At 37.0% G+C, this 26,418-nt stretch overlaps 1 protein-coding gene across 1 annotated transcript in view; it reads right to left on the bottom strand.

Moving 5' to 3' along the window:
* VPS50 (VPS50 subunit of EARP/GARPII complex) overlaps positions 1-26,418 on the bottom strand; it is a 131,485-nt gene that overhangs the window by 8,101 nt on the left and 96,966 nt on the right. The window contains exons 21-25 of the mRNA XM_039255453.1: positions 21,254-21,375; positions 12,998-13,078; positions 4,174-4,322; positions 3,061-3,157; positions 1,910-2,068 (exon numbers count right to left, since the gene is read on the bottom strand). Of these exons, the coding sequence (XP_039111384.1) occupies positions 1,910-2,068; positions 3,061-3,157; positions 4,174-4,322; positions 12,998-13,078; positions 21,254-21,375 (608 nt within the window). The remainder of the gene's footprint in view (positions 1-1,909; positions 2,069-3,060; positions 3,158-4,173; positions 4,323-12,997; positions 13,079-21,253; positions 21,376-26,418) is intronic.

Here is a 26,418-nt window from a genome sequence, read left to right as displayed (position 1 = left end):
ATATAGAAGTCCCTTTCTTCTTGGGGCACCTGGTGACTCAGTCAGTTAAGTGACCGACTTCGGCACAGCTCATGATCTCACGGTTCGTGGGCTTAAGCCCCACGTCAGGCTCTGTGCTGACAGCTAGCTCAGAGCCTAGAGCCTGTTTCAGATTCTGTGTCTCCCTCTCTCTCTGACCCTCCCCTGCTCACACTGTCTCTCTCTCAGAAACAAATAAAACATTAAAAAAAATTTTTTTAACTAAAAAAAAAAGAAGTCTCTTTCTTCTTACATCCCTGTGAGTACCATGGTTAGCATCCCATAAAAAATAAAAGCAATCTTTCAAAAACGAAATTGTTTTAAAAAAATGGGGAGCCTGATTATTTATAAATTACATTTATCTATCACATTCCAAGTTAAAATTCCCAACAGAAACCTCCTGGGTGCCGTAGAAAGCAAAGTTCTCCCAGGGTGGCAATTAAAGAGCACCCTTGTTGTCACTCACCCCTCAGACTTAACACTCGCCCCTAGACATTGCTAACTGTGTCCCGCCCTTACTTCCTGAGTCGGAGTCTTCATCACAGAGCTCTAGAAGGGCACCAAGCATTGCTGGGAGTTGGCATACTAGATGATGAGTTCCGCTGCCATCCTTGTTATGATCTCTGGCTTTGCTTATTGGTTAGCAAGTGTCCCCGGCTACTATGTGTTGCCCTGGACTAAGCAGGGAAGAATGCTTATATAAATGAGATAAAAGTGAGGAGCTTAAGAAGGCCAATTTTCTTTTCACTGACAAATATGAAAAACAGATCTTTTCTGAAAGTGGTTTTCATTTTCTCGGATGCCCTTTCCTCGCCTCAGAAAACCGGAGTCCTCATCTCTTGCTTCCTTTGGGCCTCTCCACAATTCTCCCTTTGTCAGGATCCTCCTTTGACCACAAATAAATAAACAGTATTACCACTCCCGCCCCCAACCGACACCCTGCTAGTCTGTATCCCACTTCTGCTGCTTATTTACTTTTCTTTTTTTTTTTTTTTTTTATTTCTAGGAGAGAGAGACAGCGTGAGCAGGGGAGGGTCAGAGAGAGAGGGAGTCACAGACTGAAACAGGCTCCAGGCTCCGAGCTGGCAGTCAGCACAGAGCCCGACGTGGGGCTCGAACCCACAAACCACGAGATCATGACCTAAGCGAAAGTCGGAAAGTCGGACGCTTAACCGACTAAGCCACCCAGGCGCCCCTGCTGCTTATTTACTTTTCCACAGGACTATTCATCATCTGACATGTCTTATCTTCATTTATGTCTTTATTGTTGTCTCTATACGGGGCACGTAAATTCCTTGAGGGCATTTAAGTTCCTTAATTCCCAACTATATTGTCAGCACCTAGATCATTGTGTGGCACTAGTCAGGTGATCTACAAGTATCTCTTGATGCATAAATGACAAAAAGTGTACAATTCTTTCCAGAAAACTTTTAAATGTAAGTTTTAAATGCAAAGGTGTTTGCATGATGCATTGCAAAACTAATGGGACTTGGGGGGGGGGGGGAAGGCAACACAGAGTAATCAAGAGCCGGATCTCTTGCTGATTAATCTGTACAGTACAGAAATATCTTCTAATTAAATAGAAATATCTTCTTGTCACCTTAGTCATGGTTACTGAGATTACACAATATGAAAGTCAACCAAGACATGCCGATCAAACTCTCATTCAAGATGGGAAATTAGCAAGCAAAACCAAAAAATCTACATAGTATTCTTGGGTCTGACAGAACACAAAATTCGAAAAGCAAATCTATTCCAGTTCAGAGGCTTTAATATCATGATGCTGGAAATGTGATAAAACTATAACCTCACTACCTCGGGGCAACTGCAATGAGCGGAATAGTTCTCCTGATAGACTCCACTTTGAGAAAGATGCTCCCAGAGTACTTGCCTTCAGCAGGGCATCTACATATATGTTGTGCTGTGACATAATTTCTCTCACGTCCCACTTCACATTAGCCATTAGGAGCAGCATCTGTTCATAATCAATAGCTTTACCAGCTACAATCCAATAAATTGGCTTGCGTAGTTCACTGGCAGTTGAGACTGTCTGAAATAAATTTCACAGAAGTGAAAAATGACAGATATTTTCTAAAAGTTTCAGATTTACAAAAAATATTTTGTGCCTATTTCTAGTATCTGTCACATCTAAAAATAAAACACTGCATATCTGGAGATTTCAATTATGAAAACACTGTAGGCAGAGGTCTTACATACAATCAGTTTGACGCCACTGATACTACAACTATAAAGAATCAGAGATTTTCATGGAGACTAGCAAATATTTCTCAAATTTTGCACTTCTCTCCATTTCTACTCCAACTGCCCCATCTTAAGATTTCGTCATCTCTCAACTATATTTCTGTAACAGCCTGCAAGCCAGTCTCCTGGCCTGTAGGCTTGTCATCTACTGTCGCCAACTATTCTTTCTAACACACACACTGAGCACACCACTTACCTGTTTCAAATCCTCCGGGACCTTCCCAGTACCCTTGAAATAAAGTCTACCTCCTGGCTGAGAGCACTGCGCTCCATGTGGCTCCTGCTTATTACTCCAGCCACCTTTCTCATCCCAAGCCCTCTTCCCTGCTCTGACAATTTGAGTTTTCTTCAGCTGCTTACATGTACCATGCTCTAACTGGCTGATCTTCATGTTAGCCATTCCTCTGGTTTGGAATATACTCCCGATGTACCCAGCTCATCTGGTTTAAACGTCACATCCTCCAGACACCCTTTCTAGACAACCTTTTCCATCCACACCTCCCTTCCTCCCCCAGCCAAGGTTAAACAGCCTGCTGCTGTTTCCTTCCACTTATCATACTTTATTGTAAATACAGTTTTGATGAGCTCTCTCTTTCTCATCAGACTAAAAGTTATATGAGGTGCTCAGTTAGTATTTAATACAGGAATTCACAAGTGAATAAATATATTCTAATCACTCTCCTGGAATACAGACACTGGCCAGTAGCTAAGAAATCTGAAATAATGTGTGACAATCTTATCTCGCTCACAGTTGAAATGACATCCAAGACCATCTCTGACCTGAGAATAAAACTGCTGAAGAAAGGGCTTTTTGACTGCAGGCATCACAGCATCCAGATGGGGCTGAAGGAACTCGAACTGTTCAGCCAAGAATACCCTAAAGGGAACAAAGAGCCCACCATTTAAGTGGAGTGCATGATCTAGAGCCTGTCACTACTTTTGTAACCCTTAAGATCCGTAAGCAAAAGTTTAACCATTAAAATTCCTTTCCACTTTAGTGAACTACTTTGTATTAGCTCATTTACAACCTATGCAGAACTTAACGCTGAGCTTATCACTGAATGTGAGCAGAGGTGCAAAAAGAGGGGCTTCAAAAAACTACTCTGGAAACCTTAAGGCGAAGAGCTATGCTGCTTTTCATGTGAGACAGGAGCAAAGTTCACATAAAAGACTGAAGAAAAGATACAACAGTATTTTTTGAAAGGAGTTCTTATAAAGATCCTATTTATTATACAAAACAGATCGCTGAATTCACAGATTTAACATCTGGCACTTCTCAGAAGTAACCTTATGTGACAAACCATAACTTGGCTGAGACTTACATGTGAACTTCCGGTCAGGAGGCTGTGTGTGCAGGAGTGGGAGTCATTTGCCTGGAGGACTGCCAGCAGCTACCCAACTTTTCTCTGCTTTTTGTTATGTACCCAAAAACTCAAGTTATACTGGACTACATTTTATGGAAGTCATACGCTTTAACTGTATTCAAAATCGGGGTCAGGAAGTATTCTCGCTGATGTCAAGGGATGACTATATTTACCACTAAACTAACAATGTAACTACAGTTTCTCTAGAATCACAATTTGATAGGAAAATATAAAATACACTATGTTTTTTAAAGTTTTACTTTAAAGCAAGGATCATGTTACTAAAGACTGAAACCTAAAAGATTTCCCTTCTTCCATTTATAGAACTGAAAACCAACCATGCAGTTTTAAAAATCTATTTTAGGATATATTGGTAATCTATTTTAGGATATACTTCTCAGAAATACATGACACTCAGAAGAGAGAGATGTATACGGCTAGAAATTGGCTAGAAATCTAATTATACAACGCTTACTCTTAAACTTCTCTTAAGTACTTAATGGTAAAGCAACTGTTTTTAACAACTTACAAGGATTCTGTGGCAACCACTCTTTCCGCCAACCCATATAATGTATCCCCAGATGTCAATACCACTAGGTGACTGAGGTGTGGGCTTGGTACCTTCTCCTTTCTCTCTTCTACCGCTGTGAGTGTAGCAGTAGGATCCACTGAAACTTCCTGAAAATACAACACAAGTACATACACAGCCTGAAATCAAATCTAATAGCAATAAACCATGTGGTCTTACAAAACTGGACCCATAATTAAAATACTCATAGGCATACATATTAATTACATTTAGTTCTTTCTTTTCCTTCCTTTGTATTTTCTAACTACTAGAAATTTCCTTTTTATACTAAGTGAATATGTTCCAACTCTACGCGCTATCATCTGTGCACGACCTGAAGTCGGCCAGCCCAAGCAATCTTTATGAACTGGCAGATATTTCATAGAGACAACAGTGAGATGCCCTCCAAGAACCTGTAAATGAGGAAAGGGAGACTGTCTCCTGAGGATCATCAAGCTGGAACATTCCAAAATCATGGTGCAATTAAATATTTCACATCCAAACTTTAATTAAGGTTAACTTAGGTATAATCTCAAGAAGACAGGACTAGAATGCCCTTACAAACTGAAACTGAGCTAACTGTATTATAGAAGTCTGTAGTCACACTGCTGATGAGAAGGAAGATAGACAGTTAATGGGAGTAAAAGAAAGGATGCCCGGAGAGCAGAGTGTATTGAGCTTTAAAAGATCCTCAAAGAGACTGATGGGTATGGGAGGGAGGGGAAAGGAGGTGATGGGCATGGAGGAGGGCACTTGTGGGGATGAACACTGGGTGTTACATGGAAACCAACTTGACAATAAACTATTTAAAAAAAAGATCCTCAAAGAAAATTATTGCACAGAATTTGGATACAAACAAATCTAAAAGTGTACAAAATGGAAATCTAGGTTACTTCATAAATCAATTACATAGTCACAAATCTCCAACACTTGCCTTATGAATGAGAGATATCAAATGCACAGTGGGAGCATAACAAGCTTACAAATTCAGCAAAATGGAACTAAAACATTATAAAACCTTCCAAGTTAGAAAATGGTTTTATTCTTCTTTAGTTCTTTTTTATATCCTATCTTCTACTAAAGATACTGTTTCTTTTCAATCTCTAATTACTCAATTAGCATTTAAAAGTTATTTTGGGAACAACTGTTCTTTCTCTAAGGGAGAATCAGGATTAGGAACCTATGCAAGTTAATCAATGTCACCACTCCATTATTTCTACTAAATAGGAAAGTAAGTCCTTCTACTAAAAAGGAAAATAATCATCCATTCCTGCTTGTGCCTGTGCACACACATGCGGACACACACACAATTACATACTGTTTGGTACCAACTGGCTGCCTGTGTTATTTAATGTCTATGGTCATTTAAATCACCATCTACCAGACTATCCAAGTGAGAAACCTTAGAATCATTCGTGCCTCCCCCTTCTCCTCCTCTCCATCATGCCTAAGCACACACCTCTCATGCCTGTTTCTTCCTCTCGCCCTGCTTCATCAGGACCAAGGCTCCAGAGCATTCTTGCCTCGACTAACAGTCCCCAGATACAGACTTCTGCCTCTAGCTTTTCCTATTTCCATTCCACTTTGCATACAGTTCACTGGTTGATATTTTTAGAATACTCAAGTGATTTCTAAAAGGGAGATGTGATCACACCACTCCCCAGTTTAAGAGTCTCGATGGACTATCCACTCCTTATAGAAAAAAAGCCTGAACTGTCACCATGATATTACTCCTTACAGTGATACCAGCTAACCTGCCAGCCTCATTTCTAGGTAATCTTGCCCCTAAGGTCTAGCCGCACTGGACTTGCTATACCTTTCCTCCTCAAACTCTTGTCTTACCAGCTCTCTTCTTATCTCCCTAGCTCTCTCTTCATTTCTTAAGTGTGAGGTCATATTCACCTCCTTTCTATAATGTTCTCAATCTCCCAAGAATTAGTATCTTTTTTATGTTAACGTTATCTACACACGTACACTTAATGTCTGCATGTCCCAGAAGGTGCACTTAGTCAATTGTTGTTTCCTGACCCTTCCATCTCACTGTGAGTTCTTGGAGGGCTGGGACCAATTTCATCATCTTTGTATCTGAAAACCTCCTGGCATTAGCAGGTCCTCTAATAGTTTAATTGATAGAGATGGAGATAAGACAGTCTTTACTTCCCTTCCTCTTATTCTCTTTCAAGCCCGTTCCAATCAGGTTTTTGTCTGCCCTATTCCAAAGAAACAGTTATCAAGGTCTCCAATGGCATCCTATGGCCAAGTCCAATATAACTCTGAATATCCATTTTATTTAACCTACTGTAGCATCCTACATAACTAATCTTGAAAAAAGTTCTTCACTTGCTTTCCAGAGCACCATACCCTTCTAGTTTTTCTTCTATGTCACCAGCCATTTTTCATATTGCTTTGCTAGTTTGTCCTTCCTCTCCCTGACCTTTAAATAGTGGAGTGTCCTAGAGTTCAGTCCTCAGACTTCTCTCACTCACACTCTACTCCCTAGATGGATTTCATCTCTCAGTTTACATATCAGTCAGATGCCAAGAGCTCAAAATGTATATGCTAGCCCTGATCTCTTACCTGTAGTACATTTAACATATCTGAAAACTGAACTCAAATGTGTCCCTCCTAAAAGTCTTATCCATCCCACAGTAATGGCACTTTCATTCTCCAGAGGTTAGGTGTCATTATTGACTCCTATCAGAGTCATATCCCACTTCTAACCCATCAACAGATCTGGACGGGTCTACCTTCAAAACAGGTCCAGGATCTGATCCTGTTTCACTACTTCTTCCATTAACACTTTGGTACAAGCCACCTCATCTCTCTCCCTAACGCTTATACACTGTAGCCAAAATAATTCTTTTACCTAATTTCAGTTCTTCTGCTTAAAGCTCTTTACCAGCTTCCCGTGTTACTTGGAGTAAAATCCAAAAGCCGTACATGATTTAGGCTCTGGCTACCTCTTTGGTTTCATATATCACCAACCCTCTTACTTGCTTCATTCTAGTTATACTCACCTCTGTGCTGTTCCTGGAATAGGTCAAATATGGTCTTTGCATGTCTTGGTTCCTCCACCTGAAACACTTCTTCCCAAAATATTCCCTCTCTTTCAGAAAAGAATTTGCACACGAGTAGGGAGTTTTATGTGGTTGCTATCTCCCCACCAAACTGTATCCTCAACTCCCAGACAGGGGCTGGCATCATATATAAAGTGTTCAATAAACAGGCACTAAATAAATGTTTCTTAAATAAATGAATCCTCATTCATGTGGCTCACTCTTCTATTTCTTCCTTTACGGATCTACTTGAATGTTACCTTCCCAGAAAGGCCTTGTGTGATTACCTAAACAAACTCATACCCTTTGACTTCTCTTTCCACCCTTTCCTAGTTCTTTGTAATTCCTGACACAATCTGACATTAAACTAGATATTCATTTATTTCTTCTGTGCCTCTTCTACCAGAAAGCCCATCCACTGGTCTTCTACAAAGTATCTCAGCACTCATTATGTGCTTGTGGACGGACCTAATAATTAAGCTAGCTATCCAACTATCATGGATCCCTTGGGTCTTATACCCTCCTCACATAGCTCGTTGCCTTCCATTTACGTCCAATACCTCCTATAATATTCTGATTTTCTTCTTAGTTCAGAGTTGTGAATATCCACCTCAGAACAAGCCAACAGATGGTGAGGAGAAGTGAAATCTGAAACTAGAAAAACTAATGAAGAAACTGGGCGAAGAGATCACTCACTTGGGCAAGATGGCTAAGCCAGACAGAGCGGCCCCAGCGGGATAGAAGTAGGTAACAGAAAATCGTTCCAGAGAGGTAGATTTGGCTGCATCACAACAAAGCACTTTCTATCAAACAGAGGTCTATGGCAAGAAGGGTGATGAGTTCCCTATGGAAAGAGGTTCGATCAGAAGCTGACAGCTACTCGGAATGTATAAAAGCTGTACAGGTTAAAGGAGCATGGGTAAGCTTCCTTCTATGTTTGTATGAGTAGAAACTTGGAGTATTATACTCCACAAGTATATTCTAAGCATCAAACACACCCATAAACTGACAAAAAACAGACATGAACTTTCTGCCAATATTGCATAATCTCAAACTCAAAAGAGCTCCAGGAAAACCATAAACACCACGCATTTGTAACAGCAGAGTTACTTCTGAGTTTCATTCTTTTATGATTAGTTATCATCATCATATATATATAATATATTTAAAAAATAAAGGTTTCTTTGAATGTAGATATTAACTAGTTAATTTAGAATAGAAAAGGGAGGTGGTGGGGCGCCTGGGTGGCTTAGTCGGTTAAGCGTCCGACTTTCGCTTGGGTCATGATCTCGCGGTTTGTGGGTTCGAGCCCCGCGTCGGGCTCTGTGCTGACTGCCAGCTCAGAGCCTGGAGCCTGTTTCAGAGTCTGTGTCTCCCTCTCTCTCTGACCCTCCCCTGCTCACGCTGTCTCTCTCTCTCTCTCCTAGAAATGGATAAAACATTTAAAAAAAAAAAAAAAAAAAAAAGAAAAGGGAGGTGGTGCTAGAAGGCAAGGAGATGGTATATCTGTAGCCTGAGAGAAATGCAGTTCATCTCTGGGTATGAAAGGAAAGGCTACAAGCACTCACCTACTAGCTCCTTACCTACCTCCGATCCAAATGTGCTGAACTCCCTGTGTACTCACAGAGCTCTTTCACAAAAACATTCCTGCAGAGATCAATGGTATTGTTGCCCCCACCTCAAAGGGTTTGCATTAGGATGTCATTCTTTGTTTCTAGTCAACACTGGTATCTTGGGCATAAAAATTATGGTAATTATCTGCTTAAAGGCTAATGTTCTGTGTTTACATTTAAGAAAATATGTGTGAAGAGAGCAAGAGAATCACAAAAACGTCAGGCTGATCTAAATAAATGCTATGTGCTTACTGCACCCGTCAGTGGAAAAGCTCCGAAACTAGATCAGTGTTTCAGATTACACCACTACAGTACAGAAAAGATATAAAACCTTTTGAAGGCTTTGAGGAATAAAGCCTTAATCAAAATCTTTAGTTTCATGGTAAAAGTCAAAATGTTTAACCTTTTCTGCCACTAATAATTTACTACCACAAAGAGAAGTCATTTTTATGGACTTTTCTGAACCGATTTAAAATACATTTTTCTTATCAAAGTGTAGTTATCAGAGCACAAAGATTTTATAGCCAAATATCTTAAAGCAAACAATTTAACATCAGCAGGTAGATAACTAAAAATTCACAGTTCTGGTACCACTGTGATCTACACCAGCTTCTTTTTCTTCTCTTCCCCTTGTAGACTCCTTTTCTTGAACTTCTATTTGATGTGTCAAGTTTTATTATTTATATTGAATTTATACAATAAATGATTTCAGGTGGCATTTTTAAAACCATAATGATTCCATGTTGCCTTCTACAGTTTAAAGAGAAGCAAAACTTATAAGATATATATGGAGAAAATAAAATTACCAGAAGTGTGCTCATTAAAATTTTAACTAACACATAAGGGGAAATACAGGGGAAAAAAATACAACTTCCATCTAGTGGTTCCAGATTGATAAGGCTATAAATTATTTTAATAGCCGAAGAATGTATTGAATAGCAAGAAACCAATTAATGTTCTCTGCCAATGTAGATGCAAATTAATGAAGTGAAGAAAAAGTAATATACCAGCTTACAAAACCTGAGATCAAGGTCTAGCAAATGACAAATATATTTTCTAAAATAATAAGCCAATTCTTACCAATATGAATAATAATTTAACATGCAAAACACTGGAAACCAACAGAAAATTGGAGAAAAACTTCTGTATTACTGTAGGAGGAGTAAGGATTCTGGAGAGGCCCTGTCAGAAAGGGTTAGCACTCCTTACAAACTGAAGAAGGAATGACTGCTCGCATGGTCTTCTGAGCCAAGATCCCGTCTGATTTAAGACATGGTAAGGATAAGGACTTAAAGAAAAGGTATCCCTTGCTGGCGAGGATGTGGAGAAACGGGCACCCTCCTACACTGTTGGTGGGAATGTAAACTGGTGCAGCCCCTCTGGAAAACAGGGTGGAGGTTCCTCAAAAAATTAACAATAGAACTCCCCTATGACCCAGCAATAGCACTGCTAGGAATTTACCCAAGGGATACAGAAATGCTGATGCATAGGAGCACATGTACCCCAATGTTCACAGCAGCACTCTCAACAATAGCCAAAACATGGAAAGAGCCTAAGTGTCCATCAAAGGATGAATGGATCAAGAAGATGTGGTTTATCTATATGATGGAATACTACATGGCAATGAGAAACAATGAAATCTGGCCTTGTGTAGCAACATGGATGGAACTTGAGGGTGTTATGCTGAGCGAAATAAGTCAGGCAGAGAAGGATAAATATCATATGTTTGCATGTATAGGAGGATTAGGAGGAACTTAACGGAGGACCATGGGGGAGAAGAAGGGGGAGAATGGTGGGGGAAAGGGAGAGAGGCAAACCGTGAGAGAGTCTTGAATGCTGACAAAAACTGAAGACTGATGGATGTGGGGGGGGGAGAGATGGGCACGGAGGGGGGCACTTGTGGGGATGAGCACTGGGTGTTATATGGAAACCAACCTGACAATAAACTATTTGTAAAAAAAGAAAAAGAAAAGAAAAGAAAAGAAAAAGAAAATGTATCCCTTAAGACCGAGGTGCCAAAGAAAAAAGCAGGCACATCTATCGATTTACTGGGAAGGGGGCATGTAGCTGGTTTTTGCAAATACATTTCTAAAGGTGACTACCACGTCTGGAAAAAATTTACCCAGTGAACACAGAACTCGTCAGACATGCTACAGATACACTGTTATCAATAGATGGGTGGCAGCTTGTCTCAAAGAATAGCTAGTTTGGTCCCATTGTTTACTCGATAATACTTCATTACACACCATGAGGCAAAATCTGAAGCATCAAATCCATGCTTTAAGGGTCAAAATTGAAACTGCAGTTTGACAATCATAAGCTAGTAACTAGTAGAGAGGACAGAGACATCAGAGCGAATGACTTTAGTGGTAAATTTTGACCTATCAAGTTTTTTCAAAAACTGTATTATTATTTAACATTATTCTATTAAGGAATCAATCGCTACAACTGTCATGAAGCCCAGACTGGGTTAAGAGCAATGAGTTCTAGAATTAACTGCACCCCACTCTGGACTTTCTGGTTATAACTATTCAGTCCATCTATTTCAAGGCTTTCAACCAGAAACAAGAAAAACTTCACCTGTGGACTAAGATCTGGAAAATAAGATCTGATGGTCAAGGTTATACTAAGTATCAAACCAGGAGAAGCAAAACTGAGGTACACATAACTTCCAATGGGGCTGGAAGCCAATGGATTCTACAAAACCAAAACACAAAAATAAATACATGGCTGGGTCAAATAAGGAACCCGGACCCTGAAAATGAAGATCAAGATTAAATGGATAACAAAGCCAAGAAACCAATCCAGATTACGCCAGGAGACAAGAAACTTGTGGATTGGAATTTATTCATTCATTCTATGAACATTTACTGAAGAAATGCAGTTTGCTAAGTGCTATGAAAATACACATATATCTGTGCTGAGCAAGATCTCCAAATTATAAGGGAGATGGATGAGATGGATATAGGTGATTTCCTCTGTGTAAACAGTGCTCATCCAATCTATGAGCACCTGCCTCTCTCATTTTATTCACATCTTTGCTCAAAGATCACCATTCTTATCACTCTGTTTCATGTTTTTCTTAGCACTTCCCAGTATCTGATACTATATTATGTATTTGTTTATCTGTCTCTCTGCCTCAATAAAATAGAAGTTGCCAGGCAGGAAGTACCTCTACTGTGCAGTGATGAATATCTACCACTACAACCATGCCCAACAAATAATAATTATTTCAATGAGTATTTTTTAAAAGAGTGAAATGATTACTAAAAACTTCAATAGCAGAAGTATGTACGTAACATAGAGCTTATGAGAAAAGAGGAAAATGACTGCTTGTTTGGGTAGATGAAAAAAGAAAGAAAAATCAGATGATCCTGGGATTAATGTAGATACAGAGAAATGTGCTGAACAACAAAAATCTCTGGCTACAGTGACCCATCACAAGAAAAAAAATTTGTTAGTTTAAATGCCTATGTTACCTTAAACACTACAAAGGCTTAGCCCTGTACTGCTGCCTTATCTATTTTCTTAAAATATCCATTACATCATGTGACCCAACAGTCAAGAATCCAGACCCCCTACAGCACAGCCAACTACACCCAAGCCTCTTCCTTGAATTTCAAGACTATTTATAAAGTGGCCCTAAACACTCTTTGCAACACAACTCTTCAGTATATACTAGTATCCCGGTCAGAAAGATGGCCAAACTTTGGGCCAGGCTTGCTCCCACCTCAAGGCCCCTTCTCAGCTTCTGAACCTTAATTGGAATGCTAGTCTTTCTTCTTTTTCCCACTAACCCCTGCCTGTTCTTCAAAGACTAGCACCACTCTCACTTCTTCCTTTAGCCATTCTCTGAAATCAAGTTTCCACATAAACCTTTCTTCCCTTTGGACCTGTACTGGATGTATGACTAATATCATACTCTTTCATGGGGACCAGTTTTCTCTCTCCAATCAGACTACAAGAAACCTCTATTCACTTCCTACAAGCATGTAGTGTAATACTGAGGACTCAGGCACTCAATATACATAGAGACACACATTTAAATGTAGTTGATTGGATGGTTAATTTTTATTTTATATAACCCCAGAGAATTAACTCCAAATGATTACTCACCATATCAATAAGGCTTTCTTGTATTCTGTTAAGAGTTGTTCTTAGTCTACTACTACTAAGGCCTAGGCCTGTTGATTCCAGCTGAAAAAGAAAAAGAAACGCATATGCTACATCACTTTGGAGATAACCTTTCACGTTATAACTTCTAATTAACTCAAGTTAAATATCTAATGAGTTTTCATTCAGATACTTAGTCTTCGAAAGGTCTCCAAACTACATTTAAAAATTTCAAAACATCAAGTCAAACCTTAGCCCTTAAGGAACAACTAGTTCACACATTTGCATTTACTGGTCACACTAGCATCTGTCAATCTAATAAATTTATCAGGAGAGAGCTCACCAGAATCTTTTTGACACGAGTTATTATTTTTAGTTATAAAACTTAAATTTCCGATACTTAAAGACAGTGTACTGAGACATATTTATGTATAAGCATAACAACGTAGAGGGTTTTAAATTTATTTTTCTAACACAAATTAGAGACATCCCAAATCCTCATTCAAAAATTAAGAAAATTTTTTATTAGCCTCAGTAAACATTACACACTATAGAATTCACTTCACTATATCAAAGCCAAAGCACGTATAAATATCACAAGAACATAAATGAGAAGTGACATTTGACTGCTAAAAACATGAAGAGCCAGGTAGTTGCCTCCTCGTCTTGTCTGATGATTCAATTTATGAATATAAGTTTAATTCAGAGGTAATCATAGATACATAACATATAGACATTAGAAAAATGTTAAAATATTCTATATGAGCCAAAAAATTTAAAGCAATGTTAATAGTCAACTATATCATCTCATTAATGCATTCACATGCATACACACACACACACATTTATTGTTCCTCATCTTTTCTTATCCTATAGGATGACACCAAATAATTACTTACACAGCATGTGATAGAAATCCTAAAGCTAAAATAGTTGTGTGATGGCATGGTATAGTAAAACATAAACTCATTTTATGTGGTAATTTCATAATACATTTTACTTCCACTAAATTTTATAAACTTTATTATTTCATTTTCCTTTTTTTCACTAGAGTATTATTTTTATATAGTCAAATTCAGCCATTGCAAGTATAGTTTGATGAATTTTGATAACTGTATCCAGTCTTATACCATTACCACAATCAAAAGACAGACTTTCCCTCACCCTGAAAAATGCCCTCATGCCCTTTGCACTTGACTTCCTCTCTCCGATCTTAATCCCTGATCTTTTTATCACTATAGTTTTGTTTTTAAAAATTTCGTATAAATAGAATCATACATGTGTAGTCTTTTGTGTTTGACTTTCTTGTATTTAGCATGCTTTTGAGGTTCATCCATGTTATAAGTCTATTGGTAATTCATGTTCTTTTATTGCTTAATAGTATTCTAAAATATGGTATATCACAATGTGTTTATTTATTCACCAGTTGATGCACATTTGGGTTCCAGTTTGAAGAATGTCACCATGACATTCACATATATATCCTTGAGAAGACATACATTATCCATTCTTTTGGGTAAATACCTAGAAGAGGAATTTCTGATTCATATAAGCAGCATAGTTTTAACTTTATAAGGTACTGTCATTCTGTTTTCTAGTGGCTGTACTTTTCTTCATTTCTGTAAGCAATGTATGTAAATTCTAGTTATTCCATTTATGGTCTGAATGTTTGTTGTCCCCTCAAATTCATATGGTGAAGCTCTAACCTCTAATGAGATGCTACCTGGAGATGAGACCTTTAGGAAGTAATTAGGGTAGAATGGGGTCATGAGAGTGGGGCCCTCGTGACAGGTTTGGTGCCATTGTAAGGAAAGACAGTGCATAATTTATGCTTCTTTTTCTACTTTTGTAAGGTGGAAGCTTATCATCACTTGAGGCTTCCTTTTCTACTATAGGTATTTAAAACTAGATACTTACCTTACACACTGATTTAGCTGTTCCACAACTTGATATATTGTGTTTTCATTATTATTCACTTTTAAGTATTTTCTAACTTCTCTTATGATTTCTTCTTTAAGCCAACCTTTATTTAGAAGTGTGTTAATTTCCAAGCACTTAGATATTTTCCCAGTTATCTTCTTGTTATTGGTTTCTAATTTAATTACATTGTCATCAGAGAATATATTCTATATATAGACTATATATATATTAGTCTGTCCTGATAAACATATCATGTGCACTTGTAAAGAATATATATCTTGTTGGGTGTGTTATCCCATTAACATCAATTAACTCGAGATGGTTGAAAGTGTTCAAATCTTTGTATTTGCTGATTTTCTGTATTTGTTCTATCAGTTACTGTGTGGTGTTAAAATCTCCAGCTATAATGGAATTATTTTTGTTGTTTTCTATTGAATTCTTCAATTATCTTGTGTATTTTGAAGCTCTGTTAGTAGCCACATACACATTAATGTTCGTTATTCCTTCCAATTGAATTGGCCCTTAACTCATTATGAATCCCTCTATCTCTGGTAATATATTTTGCTTTCAAATTTATTTTATCTGACATTAATATAGCTATTGTAGTTTTCTTATGCTTACTGTTTAGATGGCATACCTTTTTTTAAAAAAAAAATTTATAGTTTATTTTTGAGACAGAGAGAGACAGAACACGAGTGGGGGAGCGGCAGAGAGAGAGGGAGACATAGAATCTGAAAGAGGCTCCAGGCTCTGAGCTAGCTGTCAGCACAGAGCCCGATGCAGGGCTTGAACCCACTAACTGCAAGATCACGACTTGAGCCGAAGTAGGATGCTTAAACGACTGAGCCACCCAGGCGCCCCATGGCATACCTTTTTAATCCATTTGCTTTCCTTTGTGTATTTTTTTTTTTTAGATTTTTAAAATATTTATTTATTTTTGAGAGAGAGAAAGACAGCATAAGCTGGGGAGGGGTAGAGAGAGTCGGGGACACAGATTCTGAGGCAGGCTCCAGGCTCTGAGCTGTCAGCACAGAGCCTGATGTGGGGCTCGAAGATATGAACCATGAGATCAGCACCTGAGCCGAAGTTGGACACTTAATTGACTGAGCCACCCAGGTCACTGCTTTGTGTATTTTTTATATTTAAAGTGTTTCTTTTGTTTTGTTTTAATCCATTCTGACAATCTCTGCCTTTTAAGTGTTTAATCCATTAACATTTAATGTGATTATTTGTTGACCAAAATCTATCATTCATTATATGTTATTTCTTTTTTTTTGTTCCTCCTTTCCTGTCTTTTCTGATTATATGAATTTTATTTTTTAGAATTCTAGTTTAAGGGGTGCCTGGGTGGCTTAGTTGGTCAAGTGTACGACTCTTCATTTCAGCTCACGTCACAATCTCACGGTCTGTGAGCTCAAGTCCCATGTCAGGCTCTGCACTGATAGTGCAGAGCCTGCTTGGGATTCTCTCCTCCTCTCTCTCTGCCCCTCCTCTGCACTTGCCCTTTCTCAAAATAAATAAAAACTTAAAGAAAAAGAGAAGGGGCGCCTGGGTAGCTCAGTCAGTTAAGCGTCCGACTTCAGCTCAAGTCATGATCTCATGGTTTGTGAGTTCCAGCTCCACATCAGGCTCTGTGCTGACAGCTCAGAGCCTGGAGCCTGCTTCAGATTCTGTGTCTCCCTCTCTCCTGCCCCTTCCTGACTCATGCTCTCTCTCTCTCAAAAATAAATAAACGTTAAAAAAATCTAAAATAAGAATTCTAATTTAATTTTCCTATTAGCCAAGAGTTAATCTGTAATATTATTTTTCATTGTCCTATAAATTATAAAAATATTCCTGATATTGGACAATCCATTTACTATTTAACATAATATATAGAACTCTTGCCATCTTATAAGGTCCATATCCCCCCACATATCTTGCTGTAGTTGTTACATGTAATACATTTACATGTGTTATGAACTCTAGAAAATTATGTTATGATTTCACTTTTAAACAGTTATATGGTTTGTAAAGAAATTAAGTAGAAAAAGGAAAAAATAAGCTTTTGCATTTCCCCAAGTAGTTCCCATTACCAATGCTCCTTATTCTTTCCTCAGGATCTAAGTTTTCTGGTATCATTTTCCTTTAGCCTGAAAAAAATTCCTTCCGTATTTCAGTATTATATGTCTGTTGGTGACAAATTCTTAGTTTTTTTCCCCTTTTTATCTAAAAATGTCTTAATTTCACCTTCATTCTTGATATGGTGTTTTTGCTAGATATAAAATTGAGTGGACATTCTTTTCCTCTTTCAGTAACTTAAAGATGTATAAGTCTCTCCTTAGACCCTCCACAATTTCTTATGAGAAGTCAGCTAAATCAGATCATTGGCCCCTTTATAGAATGAGTCTACTGTAGTTTTTAAGAGACTGTTTCACCAGGAAGTACCCTGCAGTATGTTCCATTGTTCTTATTCTGCTTGCTGTTCATTTAGTATCTTGTATCTGAAAATTTCTGGCCAATGCTTCTTCAAATATTTTTTCTACCTCATTCTAGCTTTCTTGTCTCTCCATTTGGTATTCCAATTACATGTATGTTTGATCATTTGACTTAACATGTCCCTAAGGCTTTGATCATTGTTTTCCAATCTTTTTTCTCTATGTTCTTCATTTTGAATAATTTCTACTGATTTATCTTCAAGCTTACATATTCTTTCCTCTATCATGTCAATTTAGCTGTAATGTACATTCAGTAATTTTTTTTAATTGCTGAAAATGCATTTTTCAGTTCTAGGATTTCCCTTTGTTTTTTATTACTGTTCCTAGCAGACATTCCTACTCCTCTGAGATGTTCATACATTTAAAGCATCTTTTTACTGTATTCAAGAAAATCCTAATAGACCACTTAAAATATTATCCCTTAGTTCTAACATCTTGACTTTATTTTTACTTAAGGATGTACTCCACTTTCTTTACTTTTATGTATGTTGGGTGAAGTTACACTGCATCATCAATTTAATTCTGGAGATTTTGGATTCTGTTATTTTACTCCACTGGGTACTGTTTCCTCTGTTTTCACTATGTAATTTTCTTGGCTGAGTTTGTTCTACAAACTGTCTCTAATGCAACAGCTTCATTCTCCGTTCAGATCTTTTTTCTCTGGCTGTACTCAATCTGTTTCACATAAACATGGTTATTGGTTAATCAAAGATGGGGGTAAAAGAGTTTGGGGATCCCCTCCCTTGCTGTTTCTTCTGAACTCCCCCCACCTACTCTTTTCAGTGCTCTCAATTTCCTGGCTTCACTTTTCTGGTTCCCCAATCCACAAAGACTGAAGGTTTTCATATGCTTGCCTTTGTGCTATGTGAACTGTACTTAATCCCAGGCTCAAAGGCCATAGAAATGGAATTTTTTATAACTCCTCTTTCCGCAATCAACACACTAGCATGAACTCCCCCACCCAGAGTCTATATGCTTTGTTCATTCTCCAGTATTCTCAGATTGTTGTCTTTTTTATAACATTCAGGTTTTGTGATTTTTTTCAACAGGAAGTATCATCCAGTAAGACTGTAGTCCTGCATATCCAGAAGTGGAAATTAATTTGTTCCTAAAAATGTAAAAACTGAATCATAGACATTCTATTAAAAACACTGTCTCATTCACGAAAGGTAACTTTAAATGACGCTCACAAACTGCTTTCAAGTAAGAACACTCATCAGATTAACTTGGATAAGAAATAATTAGGACATCTATCCATGTGTCCTAAAAATTTACTATGTGCTTACTTCTGTGTTAAGGTAAGCTACAGAATGGTCTTCATGGAAGACTATGAACAGGAAGAACCACAGAAAACAACTCAAGAAGTGACCGATGGAAGGCTGGGGGCAAGGCAAGATAAAGCAACACTACGAGTAACATTATTATAATAGAACCAAATGGATTAGATATATGATAGACTACAATGCTGTAGGCTATAAACACTTCCATGAAGAGCAATAGCTTCTGGATTAGTTAGTATAAACAGGAAGAATCCCTTAGCCTACTGCATACACTATGGCCTCCCAGCCAATGACTTTCTAGAAACCCTGGGAAACAGATTCTTATACATGCAGCATCCATCTAAATTCATTCATACAAGTATCTTTCTTCTCTGGGGAAAAAGCAGGAGCAACCATGTACTACTGTATTCTTCCCATTCCACCCATTACCTAATTACCCCTCCCCTCCTACCACATAAGACTCAACAGCTAACAGGGCAATTTGGAATATGAATATATGTATGCACATATTTGAATATTGAAATTGCTAGTATTTCTAATGGACTTAAAAGCTTATTTTCTCAGGAAATTAAAACCTTACCTCTTCAACCTTATATACTTGCATATGCTTATTTATGCTATTTATTTAGATTATCTTGTTCCAAAAGGAATTTAAAGTAGCTAGTTAAGAAGACTATAACTTTGCAAGGTAACAAAACAAAACAAAACTTTAAATGTTTATAAAATTAAGCTAGGTAAAATACAGATAGAAGGATGGAGTATTTCTTTTTACAAATCTGTAAAACCCCTTTTTATAGATTCAGTTTTTGTTTTGCTTTAAACAGTGTTTCCTTCATTTTTGTAGGATCAAAAATAGCAGGATTTAAATTACATTCTATTTGAAGATGTGCATATTTTCAATATTCACATGGTCAATAAAGGCTAGTATTACTAAGCATACTCTAACAAAAGAAGTCTCTCTTAAAAAGTACAAGTAAGAGGGAGAGTAAATGCTCTATTTTTTCATACACATTCACTCATATGCACATTTGCAATAGGTTCTTATAATACAAAATGCTTCTAATATGACATATGGGTAGACACCCAGGTTAAAGACAGAAATGCTTATCACTGACACCTAATTATGTGAATACGGTGAAATGCTGTTATTGAGTCTTACAAGATTGAAAATGCTTTTGATATAAAATATAAGGTTAATATGTTCTTTAAAACATAACATATTTTAAATAACATATGTAGCATACTTTACAATAAGTACCTAACTATACTTTGCTAACTTTCTCAGGTCCTAGTGAATCCTACTATAAACAAATCTGTGCCAGTATATAATCAGCTAGAAAGTCATGTCCCAAAGGCATTCGTTCCCAAAAGTTTCCAAAGGACCCTATTTTTACACATCTTATCAATAATGTGGTCTAGAACTGTTCTATCATATGGGATAGTCACTAGCTACCTGTGGCTATTTATATTTAGAGACAAAATAGCTAAATTAAATACAACTAAAAATTCAGTACCTCAGTCACACTAATTACATTTCAAGTGCTCAAAGATCATATGTGGCTAGTGACTACCATATTAGAGTAAACTGAGAGCATTTTCATTACTTTAAAACTTCTCTTGGATAGGTCTGGTCTGGAGGCTCAGCCTAGAAAACAGAGTAGGCTCATCTAGAAGACTGAAAGATTCTGACAATTACCTACAACCCTATAATGCCTTTCTTTTTTTAATATTTATGCATTGAGGTCCCAAATTCAGAGCAATGAATTAGTACATATTTCATAGTAACATAAATTCTGTAGCAACAATCTGTCTGATTTCATTAGTATTCTTTCTAAAAAATATTTCAGAGAATTAACAACATAGGAAATTCAGATCCCATTTTAAAAGATAAATTCACATGTTGTTAAAAAGATACAAAAATAGATGAAAAGTTAGTATTATGATATATTCATAGGACCCAACATTATGCTTTTACAAAGAAATCTATTGACTATCTAAGTGAACCCTACATAATAAATACCAAATATCAGATAAGGTATCTGCCTAATATCGTGTTGTTCTCTTTAGAAGTAGAAGAAGTTAAATTCAATAAGAGCTTTGGAAACACAAAAAGGAGCTACAGGAAACAATTCTGTGGCAGACATAAGGTTCAGTTCAAAGGTTTTCAATTATTTTAATAAATGTTTGCCATTCTCTTCTGACTGTAGTAGTGCCTGCTAAGATTTGTAAGCCAATATTTAAAATGTCTCATTTACTATGTAGTAATTACACACTGAGCCAGATTTAAACAAGGCAACCCACACATTTTTCATTGCCAAAATGAGTCAAGGTTAAAAACAGATGCTGCACTTTTTCTGCCAAAAATCTGAATAACATATGTTTATTAGAGCAAAGCTTAAGATTAATATATAAATAAGGGAATTAAGCAGACAAAAAGGTGACATCAAAAATTCTGTTAGATTTTTGATGGATAATTTTCAAAATAATATTTGTATATTTCATACAAAGAGAATGAAAAACTTTACACTTTAAAAATAAATAAATTTTGAAGGAAATAGACTTTCCCACCAAAGATGACTTACTGAATCATTCCGACCAAAAAAGGTATATATTGCATACAAGTAATAATCAAATAGCTGAGACATGAAATGGATAACATCAAAGGCAATTGGCTTAAGAATGTTCATCATCTGCATATATTTACCTGAAAAAAATCACAATTAGAAAAAAATTAAAATCTGTTCATCTATCATTATAAAGAGACACTATATCATATGTATTTTTTAATGAAATGCTACATTTCCAGTCCCATTAGCCAATGTTCCAAGTACTCAATAGTCACTTGTGGCTAGTGGCTACTGTATAGGACAACACAGATACAGAATCTTGGAAAGTATTACCAAAGAGCACTGACATAAATAATACCCACAAAAATATTTTCATATTAGTATAGCTTACTGTTTGCCAAATATTCATGGAACATCTATACTCTTTTATAAATAACACTGCACAGACACATGACCCAGTTCCACATTACTGGATTCCATTTAAAATAATTTCTTCCAATATAATAAAATCAATTCAATTTTTTAAAAAAATTAATAATTTCTTCAAAAATGTTTAGGTATATAAGACCAAAGACAATGTACTTGGAAAAAAAGCATTTTCTTTTTTACAAGCTTGTATAACAGAGCAAAGGTAAAAAAGCAAAAACAAAAAGGACACATAGAAGGCACTTCATATTCCCCTGAACCCTAGCCCTATGAAATCTTGTGTCAGAGGCCAAGAACATTTCTTTATCACTACATCACTCAAGAGCTCAATACTCCCAAAGTGCCAAAAAAATGTCCAATTCACTCATTCCTTAGGGAGATGCCAATATTATGTTCTCCTCTCTCTAAACATATGATACAATACAGAAAATAATATTTAAAAATCAAAATCTCAAAAAGAGGCAAAATAAAAAAATAAAACCCCAAATCTCTCCATTTATAAACTTGTTAATGTATTTGAAGGGTGCATGTGAGACAGGCTGACTCAAATAATAAATAATAACAAGTCCCTAATTGTGTTTCTTTTTTATGGGAAACAATAGGGAAAGAAGCACATCTATAAAAAATGCTCTTCTGCAGATGTTAAAACAGGCCATTTGCTTAATTTCCAAATGAGCAAATAATTCCCGTGCTCACTCTACTTAATGTAACTGCTATAAATTTTAAATTGGTACCGTTGAACACACTGTGACTCAAGAGAAAACACATTAACTGCAGTAGAAAAAAAATGACAAATTTACTCTAATGGAAATATCTACTATGAAACCATTTCTTTATTATTTAAGAACTCAGTACAGCTGCTTTAATTTACAGGTGAGATGATTTTAAACAATACTCAGATGGTCAGGAAAAGAAATACACACAACAAAAAGTATAAACCATTCAATTCAGGTCTATTCTTACTCTTATTTATAAGCTTTTTGTTTCAGAATCATTGTTTGTAATTATTTCACACGGATGTTTTTTTAAAAATCACAGTTAAAAATTATGCTCCTAGAACATTCTGGATCACTATGCAGATATTTCACCAACCACAAACATGCAGTTTTTAAACTGCAACTATTTACACAAAAAATGTGACACTGTGAAAATAAAATGGAAAAATATCATGTTACATTATTTTAACCTGTGAAAGAACAAAAGAGAGATAATAAGTAAAATGAGGTAAAATTCAAATATCCGGGTTGGGATATATCCAAAACACAAAGCTCCTCTCCATTAGTAATAATAAAAATTAACCATTGTTTATATAATTAATCTAAAGGAAGAGTATATAAATAAATTTTTACAGATAATGATATTTTAAATGTTGCATTCAAAAGAAAAAAAAACTAGATAAAAACCCACCACTCTCAAAAAATAATTTAAATATATTTATATTCATTCACTCATTCAACAAACACTTTCTGAAGGCTTATTATATCCTTGGCTTTGTGTTAAGACACAAGGAATTAGAGTCCCTGCTCTCATACCTTAGATGGTCAGATGAAGAATGGTCAGATGAGCCATCGATTAGCAGGCTGCCAGTATATTAAAACGTGTGAGTATAAGAACTCTGTCCCAATTCATGAGAGCACAGCAGGCTTTTGGAGGCCTGAGGAGGCTTATGTACCTTCTCAAAATTACTGAATTAAAAGAATACTAGAGTAGTTTAAGCCTGTATCTATGAAGAGTAAGGGATGAGGAGGGAAAGGCAAGTAGTATGATCACCTGAAAATGAGAAATCTCCAAAAATTTCTACACCAAGCCAATTTCTAAATTGCAGAACTTTCTGATAAAGGACCAAAGAGTACATAGTTTTAGGCTTTGTATGCCATACAGTCAGTCTCTGTTTCAACTACTCAACTCTGCCTTCGTAGCACAAAAACAGCCATAGACAATATGTAAACATATGAGCATGGGTGTATTCCAATAAAACTTTATTTACAAAAACAGGTAGCGGAAGTCACTTGACCTGCATGCTATAATGTCCCAACCCCTGTCTGGATGACAGATAAGAGACGAGAGAGTTTGATGGAAAAATACAAAGAAGTCCATAAACCACAAGATGACCATGAAGGAGGTGAAAGCTATTCTGTAGGATGGTGACTGCTTAGACTTAGTGGGTGGTGCAAGAGGGCAGGAGCCAGAAATAGAGCTGAAAAAGGATGGATTGATTAAGGGTCCATATATGGGATAAATTATCAGTCAACATGTCTTCCTCTACCACAATCCCTCACCAACAACAAAGAGTACAGGCTGCCAGAATATGCCCAAAGACAAAACCAAAAGAAAACAAAACCTCTTAGGATTTCTCTCTAAAAGAAGTAAATCAAAGATGTAAACAAGCCAAACAAACAAAAAAACAACTGAGCAAACTTGAGAAAAAATAAATTAAAAAGGCAAAATCTTCTAGTGTGCATGTTGGCACCACAGATTAATATCTACCTGATTCTAAAACTTTGGGGATCTGTCCCCATAAAGTAAAGATTGCTAGTAAACCCACCAGCCTTGTCCTGTTCTTTACAAAGTTCCCAGTCAGGATCCCTACTGAGAAGAAAGGGGCAGGGAGAGCATAGCTCTCATTACTTATTCAGCAGAGGACCACACAGCAGCTATATGGGCCTTCTATTTTGGATTTGAATAGGTCATCAAAAATCACCACGCCCAGAGAGTAAAAGTAAAAAGAAAAGCTGATCCCAGAGAAAACAATAAGTCAAGCTAAAGAAATGTAATAATTATGTAAAACCTTATAGCAGAAGAATATGGGGAGAAAAAAAAGAGAACATACAAGGGCTCTTAAAGATTTTAAAAGTGATTTTTAAGATTACAAATTAAAGAAGTGGAAAAATGGAAGTCTTCTAGAGGGTACAGCAAAAAGACAAAAATATGGAAAACATTAGAGAAAGTATGGGAGACAGAAAGGTGTTAATCTAAAAGATTAAACACTTAAGCATTGGGAAATCAAAGGAAGAGGGTAGAGAAAATGGGGAGGTGGAAATCAAATAAATAAAAGCATTAGTCACAACTGAGGAGCACAAGAGCTATCAGATTGAAAGGGTCACGAACTACCCAACACACTTAATGAAAACTAACTCACACTGATAATTACATCACCAGAGAGTTCTGAAACATCAAGGAAAAAAATACTAAAAGCTTTTAGAGAGAGAGAGAGAAGAAATTCAACTACAATAAAAAGAACAGAACACTAGAGGTTTCAACTTACTGAGGAAAAATTACTTTTAATCTGTAATTCTATTATACACAGCTAAACTGTCATTCAGTGAAAGGGCAGAATAAAGCCATTCGTAATGACAAGAATTCAAAACATTTACCTCTCATTATTCTTTCCTAGGAAATTACAACTAGAAGAAAGACAAACAGAAACAGACCAAGAAATTGCCTCCAGGCTGGTAGCAGGGAGGCCTGGCGTGAGAGACTGCTATTTTCGTCACAATCTCTTCTTTACTATATACTGTGTTACAGTCAGAATACTACCTTAATAAAAAGGTAAAAGCAGGGCTCTGAAGTTAGCCTGCCTCATTTAAAAAATGTGGTCAGTGGATCGAGATGTGGGTCAGATACACTCCACTTCTCTTCCTTCCCTTCTAGACCTCACTACAGAGGACATGAGAGTGAAGTGGACACAACACAACATGCTTTGGGAACACAGCCGAATGGGTGCAGAACTGGCTGAGGCCCCAAGAGGGAGGGCCTCAGGCCCCCTGTGAGGAGGGTTCCTGGCTTTATGAGAAAGAATTCAAGAGCAGGCCACTTAGAGGAAGGGACAAGGATTTATTAAGTATAAAGGAAAGGAACTACTTCACAGACAAAGTAGTGGTCTCTCCTCCAAATGAGGAAGAGGACCTCCTCCTTTGCCTCTAAGGAAGGGTTTTCTAATAAATTAGCTAACTATTTAGGGAGGGGTTTTCTCTTTAACTTAGGGCTTATCATCCACATTTTTCCATTGTCTTAGGGTTACAGAATTACCCACAGGGAGCAATTTTAAGAAAGTCCAGCCTGTGTGGCTTTTTACTGCTGGAGGGAGTGGGGTCTTACAGTTTTCCATGAGTCTGATCTTCTGACTCTTTTCATGACCTGCTGCTGACTTTTAGGTTAAGGGTCAGGCTAAAATCAAAATGGCTATACTTTGGTCAGCTTGTCTCCCTTGCCTCCCTTCCTTCTTTCCTCAAGATGACTAAGAAAAGAATCTCTTTACAAATGATCACCTGCAAGGAGTTCTTATTCCTGTTTCCAGTCTACAGAGTAACCTCTGTGAACTTCGTCCAGGTATAAGAATGAACATTCCTGATTTCCTCTACCAGTTATGAAGCATGAAAAGAGCTTATTGGCTCTAGGATCAGACAATCTGGGTTCTACCAGTTAGCAGCTATGTGACGTTAGGCAAGTTATTTACCTCTGGGCTTTAATTATTTGGTGTATAAAATAGGTACTATGAAGAATTAATGAGAAACTGTGTGTTAAGTGTTTACATGGCCTATACCAAGGGAGCAAGAAATCTTAGTTACTGCTATTATTTTAAAATAATTATAATGAATGCAGTAAGGGAGAAGTACAGAGTGCTAGTAAAAGAAACTTAGGGGCACCTGGGTGGTTCAGCTGGTTAAGCATCCGACTTCAGCTCAGGTCATGATCTCATAGTTTGTTGGTTCCAGCCCCATACTGGGGGGGGGGGGGGGGGGGGGGGGGGGGGA

The sequence above is a fragment of the Hyaena hyaena genome, unplaced genomic scaffold (assembly GCF_003009895.1).
Source record: "Hyaena hyaena isolate Hyena2069 unplaced genomic scaffold, ASM300989v1 scaffold_528, whole genome shotgun sequence".
NCBI classification, from domain to species: domain Eukaryota; kingdom Metazoa; phylum Chordata; class Mammalia; order Carnivora; family Hyaenidae; genus Hyaena; species Hyaena hyaena.
The sequence above is the reverse complement of the archived record's forward strand: the minus strand, read 5'-3'. Positions and strand labels throughout refer to the sequence as shown.